At 70.0% G+C, this 12831-nt stretch overlaps 1 protein-coding gene across 1 annotated transcript; it reads right to left on the bottom strand.

Moving 5' to 3' along the window:
* Nucleotides 1-2074: 2074 nt before the first annotated feature.
* Nucleotides 2075-12232, bottom strand: PEAR1 (platelet endothelial aggregation receptor 1). Its single transcript, XM_066986159.1, is given in 23 exon segments — nt 2075-2455; nt 2540-2660; nt 2662-2738; nt 3165-3233; nt 3370-3481; nt 3564-3670; nt 3755-3970; nt 4058-4186; nt 4312-4440; nt 4549-4695; nt 4776-4878; nt 4982-5145; nt 5274-5394; nt 5736-5910; nt 6081-6293; nt 6620-6756; nt 6849-6963; nt 7051-7297; nt 8865-8957; nt 9042-9142; nt 9366-9470; nt 9558-9650; nt 12071-12232. Coding segments are annotated over 22 exon segments (2928 nt in total). The 5' UTR covers nt 9650; nt 12071-12232; the 3' UTR covers nt 2075-2300.
* Between the last annotated feature and the right edge of the window lie 599 nt (nt 12233-12831).

Here is a 12831-nt window from a genome sequence, read left to right as displayed (position 1 = left end):
GGCGGGGCCGGGAGGGGTGGGCGGGGCCGAGGTGGAAGGTGGGGGGGGTAAGGGTGGGGCCGTGCTGCAGCGCTGATTGGACAATGATTGGGCCAATCACGGGGCGCGCTTTGGATCCGCTCCGGGAGCGTTGCTGGGCCAGGTCCAGGGGCTGGGCCGGAGCTGCCCTGAGCCTGCCCTGGGCCGGCAGTGGGCGCCCGGCGGGGCCCTCTTGGGCAGCACTGGGACTTACTGGGGCCTTTCCTGGTGTTCTCCTCTGAGTTACGCTGGGCCAACCACCGGCATTTTGTTGGGGCCCTCATGGAAGCACTGCTGGGCCTTTCGTGCAGCCCTCACCGGACCATCACAGGGACAGTCACTGGGCACGTTCTGCTGCTGTTTCTGACTCATTATGGGGCAAATACTGAGCCTTCCCCGGAGCCTTCCCCGGAGCCGTTATTGGAGCATTCCTGGGGCAATCACTGGGCCTTTATTGGAGCCTTAATTGGACCAGAGTTGGGCCACAAACTGGGCCTTTACTGGAGCTTTCATTGCACTTTACTGGGCCATACAGTGGGCTTTTATTGAATCCAGCATTGGCCATTAATGGGCAAGTCACTGGGTCCTTAGTGGTGTTTTATTAGTACCATTATTGGGCCGAAGACAGGGTCTTTAGTGGAGCCTATTGCAAATTTTCTGGGGCAATCCCTTGGCCTGGTTGGGGTCTGTCATGTTACATAGCTGGGCAACCGCTGGGCCTTTAGCGGAGCCTTAACAGGACCAGAGCGGGCGCAAGCCCGGCCCCCCCCGGAGCCCTGCTGGGCAGTTCTGGGCCCGCCACTCGGCCTGGTTGGGCTCTGTCGCTGGACCGGAGCTGGGCCAATCACGGGGCCGGTGCTGGACCTTCAGCAGCCAATCACGGGGCGCGCTTTGGATCCGCTCCGGGAGCGTTGCTGGGCCCGGCCGAGGGACTGGGGAGGAGCTGCCCCTGAGCCTGCCCTGCGGGGCCCTCTTCGGGCAGCACTGGGGCACGGACTGGGATTTACTGGTGCTGGCCTGCGGGCCGTACTGGGCCGATCACCGGTATTTTGTTGGAGCCCTCAGGGAAGCATTGCTGGGCCAAAGATGGGGCCTTTCCTGCAGCCCTCACGGGACAATTCATGAGCCAATTAGTGGGGTTTGAGGGAGCCGTTACTGCAGCATTCCTGGGGCAATCACTGGGCCTTTATTGGAGCCTTAACTGAACAGAGCTGGGCTAAAGCCTGGGTCTTTACTGGAGTGCTGTTGTACATTTTTTGGGCCAGTCGCTTGGTCTTTTTTTGATCTCCCCTTGTCCCAGAGCTGGGCCCATCACTCAGTCTGTACTGGAGCTGTCCTCGCACCTTTACTGGGCCAGTCACTGGGCGTCTTCTGCAGCCCTCATTCAACCATTACAGGGGAAACTTCTAGACATATTCTGCGGCTGTATTTGGATCATTCTAGGGCCAATTCCCGAGCCTTTCCTGGAGCAGGCACTGGTCCATTCCTGGGCCCATCCCTGGCCCTTTCCTTGGGCCCTCGCTGGTTCATTCCTGGGCCCGTCCCTGGGTTATTCTGGGTCCGTCCCAAGCTGTTGCTGGAGCTCTCCTGGCACCTTCCCTGCACCTCCCGAGGCGCTCCGTGGGGGCCTCACCGGACCGTTACCGGTTGACCCCCGCGGGCCCTTCCTGCAGCCCTCTGGGACCACCCCAGCCCCCGCTGTCCCTTGGCCCGGCCCCGGGCCACGCTCGGGGCTTCGCCGCAGCCCCCTCGGATCGCCCCTGGGCCAATCACCGACCCTTTGCCGGCGTTGGGCGATCACCGAACCAATCAGCGGGCAGAGCCTTGCTCCGGAGTGACCAATCACGAGGCGCGCTCTGGATCCGGCCTGGGCGCTTTGCTGCGCCATCCCCGCGCCCTGCTGCAGCCCCCCGGGCACGTAAGGGGGGTCTGGGGGCCCCTACCCGGCCCCATCCCGGGGTCGTTCCCGGCCCCATCCCGGGGCTGCGCCCCCCGGGGCCCCCTCTGTGCTCCCCCCACCCCTGGCACAAGGATGCGGCCGCAGGCAGCCTGGAGCCCCGGTTCCAACAACCCGGCTTTATTTACAGGCTGCACCCCCCAGGGCTGGGGGACAGGGACAGGGGCTCCGGGGGGGGCGCTCAGCCCCTGCACGGACCCTGGGACGGACCCACCGTGTCCCCTGTCCTTGTCCCCATAACGTCCTGGAGCCAGGGCAGGGTCCCTTGTCCTTGTCCCCGAGGCAAGGGGCGGTTTTTGGGGCGGGGGGCAGGCGGGGGGGCGGCTCAGCGGTCCTTCCTGCGCAGCGGGGGGGACGGCGGGTGGTGGCGGACGGGGGGCACGTCGTAGTGGCTGGGGATGTGGCTGTTCTTGGGGGAGTCGTAGTGGCTGGGGGGGGCCGGGGCTGGTTCCGCGCCCTCTGCCCCCCCCGGGATGCTCTCTGGGGGGAGAAGAGGGGGCTGCTGGGGGCAGCTGGCAGCAGGGCTGGGGCCGCCCCCCCCCGGCTGTACCCCCTCGTCCGTACCCTCCTCGGGGCCGGCAGGAGGCTCCTCGAGGAGCCCGATCTCGGCGTAGGACATCTCCCGCTGCACCGGGGCCTTCATCTCCATGTAGCTGCCCTCGGGGGTCTTGGCCAGGAGGGGGGGGCAGGTCCTTGATGGTGGCGTAGGGGTTCTCGCTGGCCAAGGAGCTGGCGCTGGCCCCCAGCCCCTCCTGGGGGTGCTCTGCGGGACGAGACAGAGGGGTCCCCATCACAGGGGCAAGGGAGCAGCCCTGCACCAGCTGTGTCCCATCCGTTCCACCCCTCGCTGCACAGAGTGCTCGGTTTTATTCCCGTTTTCATCCCTACTCCCAGGCCTTCTCCTCTCCATCCCCATCCCCATTCTCTTCCCCATCCCCATTCTCTTCCCCATCCCTATCCCTATTCTCTTCCCCATCCTCTTCCCCATTTCCATCCCCATCCCAATTTCCATCCCCGTCCCCTTCCCCTACCCCCATTCCCTTTCCCTATCCCCCTCCCCTTCCCCTTCCCCATCCCCGTTCCTGTTCCCGTCCCCATCCCCTTCCCCTCCCCATCCCCTTCCCCTCCTCATCCCCTTCCCCTCCCCATCCCCTTCCCCTCCCCAGCCCCAGCCCTTCCCCGTGGGTACCCTTGCCGTAGTACTTCCCCAGGCTGCAGCTGTAGCTGTAGCTGTAGCTCCGGTCCAGGTGCCCCCCACCTGGAAGCCGAGGACCGTGAAGAAGCAGGGGCCGGGACAAGGGGACAGGTTTGGAATCCCCGTCCCCCCTCTGCACCCCACAAGGTGCTCCCCCCAAATCCCGGGGTGCCCAGCACCTTCCCCCGCTCCCTCTCACCCCTGGGTCCCAGCGGGGGTGCCCCGAGGTGCTTCCAGTCGGGGGGCAGCGTGGCGTTGCCTTCGGGGCCGTAGGGTCTCTCCGCACCGGGGAAGAGCTGGGGGCCGGGTACCTGGGGCCGAAAAAGGAGCCAGGTAGGCCACGGGGCTCCCAGCGTAGCGCCCGGTGCCGTGCCGTGCCGTGCCGTGCCGTACCTTTAGGGAGCTGGCTCTGTCCTGGGCGCTGGGGGCAGGCAGCGTGCACTGGGACAGCGTGTGGTAGCTGGGGTTGGAGTAGTAGTGCGCGTGGCCCGGTGGCACGTCTGGGGGACAGGCGTCAGCCCCGGTGCCACGGGACCCCGGGGGGGGGGGGGGGCTGGAGAGCCGCGGCCCCGCGTGCCGCTCACCTGGCACCACGTACTCGGAGGTGTCCGTCCGTCCCGCCGTGTACGCCACGGCCAGGTGCCGGTTCTCCTTCCCCTTCTGCCGGTGGCGGTAGCACAGCGCCGCGGCCACCACGGCCACCAGCAAAGCCACCAGGGCCACCAGGCTGACCACCACCCCCAGGGTGCTGTAGGCCAGCGGAGGGGTGGGCACGATGGTGTAGGGCTGGTCGGGGGTCGCTGCAGTGGGGGGGGGGACAGGGACAAGTCCTTAGGGTGGGCAGGGACCCCCCCGCAACCCCCCCACCCCTCTCCGTGCTCACTCACCAGCCTCACAGTGGGGTCCGCTCCTGCCGGGGGCGCACGGGCACGCGCCGGTAACGGGGTGACAAGTGGCATTTTGGGGACAGCGGCACAGCTGCTCACACTGGAGCCCAAAAGTCCCGGGGGGGCACTCTGCAGGGTACAGGGGGTGCCCAGGATGGAGCCAGCTGGTGGCTCCGTACCACCCAGGACCCCCCCAGGATGGACACTGGGGGGGGGCACGGAGCTGCAGGGTGGGGGTGGGGGGGGTCCCCCACCTTCTTCGCAGTGCGTCCCTGTCCAGCCCGCGGCGCAGAGGCAGACGCCGGTGGCGGGGTGGCAGGAGGAGCGGTTGGAGCAGGAGCAGCTCAGCGAGCACCTCTTGCCGTAGCGGCCGGGCGGGCAGGCTGCGGGCGGCAGGGCTGCGGTGAGACGAGGGGTGCTCGCTGGCGGGGTGCTGGGGGGGGGGGGGGGGGGGGGCGGAAATAACCCCGCTCCCCACCGGGGGCACTCACAGCGCTGGCAGTTGGGGCCGCGGTAGCCCGGGGCGCAGGTGCAGGATCCGTCCTCGGGCGAGCAGGACGCCCCGTTGCGGCAGGAGCAGGGCTGGCCGCAGCCCCGGCCCCAGAAGCCGTGCGGGCAGCCCCGCTTGCACTGCGGCCCTAAAAAGGGGGAGAAACCGTGAAGGACAAGGACGGGGCGCAGCGGGGTGTCCCAACCCACCCCCCAGGTCCCCCCTCACCTGTCCAGCCGGGCAGGCAGCGGCACTCCCCGGTGACGGCGTCGCAGCCGTCCGCGTGGGCGCAGTCGCAGCGCTGCCCGCAGCCGGCGCCGAACGTCCCGTTCTGGGGGCACGGGGACGGGGTCAGCGGGGGGTACGGCGGCACCGAGCCCCCCCCCCCCCCCTCCTTGGTGCAGACAGGGCTGTTGGGGACGGGGACTGCTCACCGGGCAGGGCTGGTGGCAGCGGGGGCCGTGCCAGCCCGGGGAGCAGCTGCAGGTCCCGCTCTGGGCGCTGCAGGCGGCCCCGTGGGCGCAGTCGCAGCTCCGGTTGCAGCCGGGGCCCCAGGTGCCGGCGGGACACGGCGCCGAGCAGTCGGGTCCGTGCCAGCCTGCGGGGCGAGGGGAAGGGGGGGGGGGGGCGGCGTGGGGATGGGGATGGGGAAGGGCAGGGGGATGGGCCTCCCCCACCACCACCACCAGCACCACGTCCCCGCTGCGGCCCCCGTGGCGCACCCACCTTCCTTGCAGGAGCAGGAGCCATCGGTGGGGGAGCAGGCGACGGCGTGCTGGCAGGAGCAGCGCCCCGAGCAGTTCACCCCGAAGGTGTCAGGGGGGCACAGGGAGGAGCAGTGCTCGTCCTGGGGGTGGCAGGGACAGGAGGAAGGGGGGGTTGTGAGAAGGGGAAACCCCCCCAAGAGCTGGGAGTCCAGGGACCACCCTGCTCCCTCCCCTTGGCGCACCGGTGCTGGAAGCAGAGCGGGTGACCCCAAAATCCCGACCTCCCAAGGGACCCCCTGAGGTTGCCCCAACCCCCCTCGACCCCAAACAGCCCCCAGACATAACCAGACCCCCAAGCCCACCCCGAGGATGCCCAGTGTCCTCCCCAGGGCCACCCCCCATGTCCCATCCCCCCCCCCCCCCAGGGGGTCTCCACACCCTCCCGTGTCCGTCCCGCGGCGGTGGCAGCTCGGGGACGCACCGTGTAGCCGGGGGGGCAGTGGCAGCGGCCGGTGGCCCCGTCGCAGGTGCCCCCGTTGAGGCAGAGGCAGGACTGCAGGCAGCCGGCCCCGAAGGAGCCGGGGGGGCAGCTCTCGTTGCAGAAGAGCCCGGCCCAGCCGGGGCGGCAGGAGCACTCCCCGAGCAGCGGGTGGCAACTGGGGGGGCACCCGCTCAGCGCCCCAGTGCTCCCAGTTTGGGGGCAGCGGGTGCGCCGGGAGGGGCTCTGCAAACGGCGGGGAGTGGTGGGGGAGCCATCCCCTGCCCACCCTGAACCCCCCCCCCCCCCCCAAAATTCTGCATCCTGGGCAGGGACGCGGGGCCCTACCTGAGGCTGTGCTGGGGGTGGCAGAGGCAGCGGCTCTGGCAGTGGAGGCCGTAGAGGCCGGGCAGGCAGCGCGGCTCCTCGCAGCGGCTGCCCTGGAAGCCGGCCTCGCAGAGGCAGGCCCCGTCCACGTGGAAGCACTGGCCCCCGTTGGCGCAGTCGCAGCTCTCCCGGCAGTCCTGCCCGTACCTGCCCACCGGGCACCGCTCCTGGCACCTGCGCGGGGATGGGGATGGTTGGCACGGCCCACGGGGGGGGCTCCCGGGACCCCCTCTCCATCCTCCAGGCTGAGGCCGTGCAGCTCGCCGCATGCCACACCGCCTGGAGGTCCTGCTCTGGCAGCACCGGTGTTTGGTGACCCCGTCCCCCACGCGCCCCATCCCCGCGCCCCCCCCCCCCCCCCGTGTGCGCCGCTGTCCCCTCCAGGTGCGCCCCCATCCCTCTGCCCCCCAGCCCCACGTTTCCCTGTCCCCTGTGCCCCATCCCCGTGCCCACTTCCCCACGTGCCCCCGTCCCCCTGCGACCCCCGTCCCCACACTCACTGCTCTCCGGTGAAGCCGGGGGCGCACTGGCACTGCCCCCCCAGGGGGTCGCAGCGGCCCCCGTTGTGGCAGCGGCACTCGCCCTGGCAGCCGGGGCCGAAGCGCCCGGGGGGGCACGGCGTGGAGCAGATGTCCCCCTGCCAGGGGACAGCGGGGTCAGCGGGGCTGGAGGGGAAAACGGGGACAACCCCCGTGCCTTAAGGGGGGGGGGGGTCCGCAGCCCACCCACCATCCATCCATGAGGGCACACGCAGGTGTTGGAGCCCGGGGGGTGGCAGATGCCCCCGTTCTGGCAGGGGCAGTGGCTGTCGCACGGCGTCCCCTCGGGGCAGGGCACATCACAGCTGCGGTGGGAAGGCGAGGGGTGAGCGGGCGGCTGGGACCCCCCTCCCCAAGGGGATCCCCCCCCCCCGTGGGACCCCCGCACTCACAGGGGGCCGGCGAGCCCCAGGGGGCAGAGGCAGGCGCCAGTGGAGCCATTGCAGGGGGCTCCGTGGTGGCAGGGGCAGCGGAGGCGGCAGCCCTGCCCGTAGGTGCCCGGGGGACAGGGCTGGCGGCACAGCGGGTCGGCGAAGCCGGGGGGGCAGGCGCAGACCCCGCTCAGCGGGTCGCAGGGGGCCCCGTGGTGGCAGTCGCAGCGGTGCCCGCAGTCCCGGCCCCACGACCACTCGTCACACTCTGCACGGGGACACCACTGCTGCCTCCCCACGCCCAGCCCCAGCCCCACACCCAGAACCTGCCACATCCCAGTCCCGTCCCAACCCCGCTCTATCCCAGCCCCATTCTGTCCCCATCCCCATCCCACCCCTCATCTCCATCCCCATCTCCCTCCCAGTCCCTATTCCAATCCCCATCCCAGCTCACCTTTTCCCTTCTCCTTCCCTCCCATTCCTGTCCCTACCTCATCTCCATCCTCTTCCCCATTTCTCTCCCAGTCCCCATCCCCATCCCATCCCCATCCCCATCCCCCCCATCCCCATCCCCATCCCCATCCCCATCCCCATCCCATCCCATCCCCATCCCCATCCCCATCCCCATCCCCATCCCCATCCCCCCATCCCCATCCCCATCCCATCCCCATCCCATCCCCATCCCCATCCCCATCCCCCCCATCCCCATCCCATCCCCATCCCCATCCCCCCCATCCCATCCCCATCCCATCCCCATCCCCATCCCATCCCCCCATCCCCATCCCCATCCCCATCCCATCCCCATCCCCTCCCCTCCCATCCCCATCCCCATCCCCATCCCCATCCCCATCCCCATCCCCATACCATCCCCATCCCCATCCCCATCCCCATCCCCATCCCATCCCCATCCCCATCCCCATCCCATCCCCATCCCCATCCCCCCATCCCCATCCCCATCCCATCCCCATCCCCATCCCCATCCCCATCCCCTCCCATCCCCATCCCCATCCCATCCCCATCCCATCCCCATCCCATCCCCATCCCCATCCCATCCCCATCCCCATCCCATCCCCATCCCATCCCCATCCCATCCCCATCCCATCCCCATCCCATCCCATCCCCATCCCCTCCCATCCCCATCCCATCCCCATCCCATCCCCATCCCATCCCCATCCCATCCCCATCCCATCCCCATCCCATCCCATCCCCATCCCCTCCCATCCCCATCCCATCCCCATCCCATCCCCATCCCCATCCCATCCCCCATCCCCTCCCATCCCATCCCCATCCCCATCCCCATCCCCATCCCCATCCCATCCCATCCCCATCCCCATCCCATCCCCATCCCATCCCCATCCCATCCCCATCCCCATCCCCATCCCCATCCCATCCCATCCCCTCCCATCCCCATCCCCATCCCATCCCCATCCCATCCCCATCCCATCCCCATCCCCATCCCCATCCCATCCTCATCCCATCCCCATCCCATCCCCATCCCATCCCCATCCCATCCCCATCCCCATCCCCATCCCCATCCCATCCCCATTCCCATCCCATCCCCATCCCATCCCCATCCCATCCCCATCCCCATCCCATCCCCATCCCATCCCCATCCCATCCCCATCCCCATCCCCATCCCCATCCCCATCCCCATTCCCATCCCCATCCCCATCCCACCCCATCCAACCCCACCCCATCCCCATCCCCATTAACCACCGGGACCCGCCGCACTCCCCCCATTCCCCCATCCAACCCCACAGCCCCACTCTGGCCCCCACACCCGGGGGTCCCCCACCCCGCGGCCCCCCCACCCCCCCTCCCTGCCGAGCCCTCACCGCTGGAGCAGTCGGCGCCCCGCCAGCCCGGCTCGCACTGGCAGCGCTCGGGAGCCACGCACCGGCCGTGGACGCACTCCTGGGTGCAACGCGCTGCAGGGACACGGCCAGGAGGTGAGGGGGGGGGCACAGCCCGGGCCCCCCCAACCCCCCCCCTCGCCCCCTCGCCCCACTCACGGACACAGACGTCCCTGCTCTCGTAGTAGCCCAGGCAGCACTGGTAGCGCCGGCGGTAGTCGGTGCGCACTGCCTGCCGGTACTCGGTGCGGTACACGATCCTGTGCCAAAACCAGCGCCGTGAGGACGGGGTGCAGGGGGGGGGGACACCCTGCCCGAGCCCCCCCACCCCATCTTGGCCACGGGGCAGCACCCAGAGGGACAGCGGTGAGGACACGCTGCGGTGGGACAGGAGAGCAGGGACCCCCCCCCCGCCCCGGCCCCGCTCCAGGCACCGGGGGCTGGATGAGCAGGGTGGTTTTTTTTGGGGGGGGCTGCGCTCACCTTTGCTGCAGGCAGAGCTGGGATGTGCCCAGCACCCCGGTGCAGGGCTCGGTGGAGGCCACGATGTGGGGCTTGGCGTACGACTCCTTCACCGCCGCCGTGAAGCTGCCGGGGGGGCAGAGGGCGTGGGGTGGCGGCAGGTCCCGCGGGGTCCCCGCCGCCCAGTCCCCCCCCCCCCAGTACGGCTCCTACCTCTCCCAGTAGCTGCAGACGTTGGGGTCGCCGGGGTGGAGGGCGGCCAGGAGGCAGGCGTGCACTGCCAGCGCCGCGGCCCGCAGCGCCATCCTGCACGGGACACGGCGCTGAGCTCGGAGCCGGGCTCGCACGCCGCGTTCCCGCTCCCCACCCACCGCCCCCGGCTCGGATCGGGCTCCCCGCGGGGCCGCGTTCGCATTCCTGCGTGCGGAGGAACGGTCCTGGCCCCGGCCCCAGCCAGGCGTTAAGGGGAAACTGAGGCACGGCCGCACGGGTGGCCCCAGCACCGCGCCGACCCCACAAGCAGCCAGAAACGCCCCGGCCCCGGAGCTGCGCCCGCTCTGCCCCGGCCCCAAACACAGCCGCTGCTGCTGCGGGGCCCCAAATATCCCAGCCCAGGGATGGTTTTTGTCAACCGCCACCACCGCGGCCACGGCGCTGAGGACATCCCATGGGACGCCCCAGGCCTTATCCTGGCATCTCCTCACCCTCAGAACCTCAGCTCCAGCCTCTCCCCCGCGTCCCATCGCAGCACGCAGCCCTGCCAGGTGTCCCCAGGGTGCCGGGGACCAGGCTGCGGGGCGTGGGGAGGGGAAGGAGTTAACCCTCCCCCCCCCCCCCCCCAGGCCCCCAGCCCTGGCAGCCGCCCCACGTGGCCCCGTTTCAATGCTTTTAATATTTATTTGCAGTTGTGTTTCCTGGATCCGCCGTGTTCTTGCTCAACCGAGCGAGGGACCGGGCTCGCCGGGGCGGCGCTGGGAGCGCGGCCAGCTCGGAGCGGGGTCGGCGGACGGGGCCGCACGCTGCGGAGTTTGGGGGGGGGGGGGGTGCACATCGGGGCTTTGGCAAGACCGAGCAGGAGGGAAGGGCGAGGGCCTGGGCACCGTCCCCATTGGGGACGCCAGGACCCCGTCCCGGTGACCCCGAGCCAGCCCCGCGTGGCCCCGAGCACGCGGCACCGCGTTTACGGGGCCGTTCCGCGGCTCTCCGGTAAATGCACGTGTGCCGCGGGAGGAAACAGAGGTTTCCTGAGCCACGCAGCTGGATTTACGGCCGCTTCCTCGCTGCTCCAGCCAGGCCGGGGCCAGCCACTGGCCCAGCCTGGCCGGGGACACCCCAGAGGTGCCACCACCCCCCCCCCCCCCCCAGCACCATCCTCCTCCTCCCCGCTGGGGCCGCGCTGGCTTGGTGCAAACCCAGGCAGCGGGCGAGGGGGCTGGGGGTGACCCAGCAGCCCCCGCACAACTTCCCCGGGGCCGAGCCCTCCTCGTCCCAAAGCGGCGATGTTTTTCTAGTGGAAAAACCGTTTAGTCAGAAAGTTTCTCCCCGTTTCCCTTCAGCTCCCAGCGGCCGTTTCCAGGGTGAGTAATTGCTCGCCCGCTTCCGAGCCTCCCGCCCCGAGCCTCTCCTCCCTGGGACGGGACCCCCGAGCCCTCCCCACAGCCCCGCAGCGCCCTGGCCCCGGCCCTGCTCCAGCAAAGCCCCGCGCCAGGGGCTGGGGGGCCCCAGCGCCGCTGCGAACAACAGGAACCGCTTGGAGATGCTGGCAGGAAAAGCGAGGAGTCATCAAAACACGGGGCCCAGCTGCTCCTAATCGGGGAGCGGGGGCGGTCTCCTGAGACCCCCAGGGTTGTCTTGGGGGCGCACGGCAAGAGGGACCCCCAAGAGCCAGCTCTGCCCGGCCCCACAGACCCCTCCAAACCACCTCCGGAGCAGGGAGCAACCCATCCCCGTTCCGGGGAGCCCCGACCCTATTTGGGGACAGGGCTGGGGTGCTCAGGCGCTGGCGGGGGGGGTCACCAGCACCCAGACCTCCGTCACCTTCACCCCTGGGGTGGCAGCTCCCCTAGGGACCCACCTGCATACTCCTTTTGCAAACCAGACCGGGGGAAAGGGGACACCCCGAGGGGCTGGGGGATGGATTTCATCCCGACCCCCCCCCACGAAGCTCCCTGCCTTCTCCCTCCCGGGGCCGGGGGTGACGCGGGATCGGGGAGCATCGCCCGCGGGTGCAAAGCCGAATTGTGCAGCGTGGGAAGCTGGGGGCGGGGGCTGCAGCCGGGGTGAGGGCAGGGGATGGGGGCTCCTGCCCCGTCCCCATCGGGGACACGGAGCCCGGGAAGGCGCCGGGGCCCCCGGAGCTGCTATCTGTGCCCCGGCGCTTCCTCTGCCGCGGGCTGACGCGTTTCCTCCGGGGGCTGCGAACGTCGCGGGGCCACCGCAGGGACGGGGACAGGGATGGGGATCCGGATGGGGACAGGGATCGGGATGGGAATGGGGCTGGGGCTGGGGCTGGGGATGGGAATGGGGATGGGGAATGGGGATGGGGCTGGGGATGGGGATGGGGATGGGTCCCTCTTAGGGTCAGGGTCAGCGCTGGGGTCACCACGGGGGGTCGCAGCTCCATCCCCCGCCCTCCCCCGCCACCGGGGGACCCCAGAACCGTGGGCACGGGGCTGGGGACCGTCCCCTCGGGGCCACCCCCGGGGGGCGCGGCGTGGGACACTCACCGGGCCGGGACCGGGACCCCCTCCGGGGTGGGACCGGGACCCCCAGCGGGCCGGGACCGGGACCCCCAGCGGGCCGGGAGGCGCAGCGCGGCCGTCGGAAGCGGAGGGAGGGCCCGGAGCCGCTGTCAGGAAGTTTGGACGCGGAGACAACTACGGAAAAGGGAAAAAAAAAAAAAAATCCTAGGGTTGGGTGGTTGTTCTTTTTTTTTTTTTTTTTTTCCTCGCCTTTTCTGGCCAGAAACCAGCAGGTTTGGAACAACAACAGCGCCGGGGCTCGGGGCGGGGGGGGGGCGGTCCCGCAGCCCCTCCGTGGGACACCCCCAAGTGGGTCCCGGCCCCCGACGGCTCTGGGGGACACGAGCGCGGCCCCGAATCCCCCTGAACTCCCCAAATCCCCCCCCTTTTTTTTTTCTTTTTTTTTTTTTTGGGCGGGGGGGGTCAGTACGTGAGGAGGCGGCACCCCCCCGGGGCAGCCCCCGGGGCCGCGCCCGGCTGAACAGCAGCACCTGGCGGCCGCGGCCAGCAGAGCCCGGCCGCGCGTCCTGCCGGCAGCCCCGGGCACGTTTCGGTCCCGCAGCCCGGGCGCAATTCGTCCTCGCGGCCCGGCAGCCCGTGCACACATCGGCCCTGCAGCCCGGCAGCCCGTGCACGAATCGTCCCGGAATCCCACACACATCATCCCGCAATCCCAAGCACATCACCCCTGCATCCCGCACACATCACCCCTGCATCCCGCACACATCACCCCTGCATCCCACGCA

Source organism: Anser cygnoides, chromosome 33 (genome assembly GCF_040182565.1).
Source record: "Anser cygnoides isolate HZ-2024a breed goose chromosome 33, Taihu_goose_T2T_genome, whole genome shotgun sequence".
NCBI classification, from domain to species: domain Eukaryota; kingdom Metazoa; phylum Chordata; class Aves; order Anseriformes; family Anatidae; genus Anser; species Anser cygnoides.
Note: the sequence above shows the minus strand (reverse complement) of the source record. Positions and strands in the feature narration are given on the sequence as shown.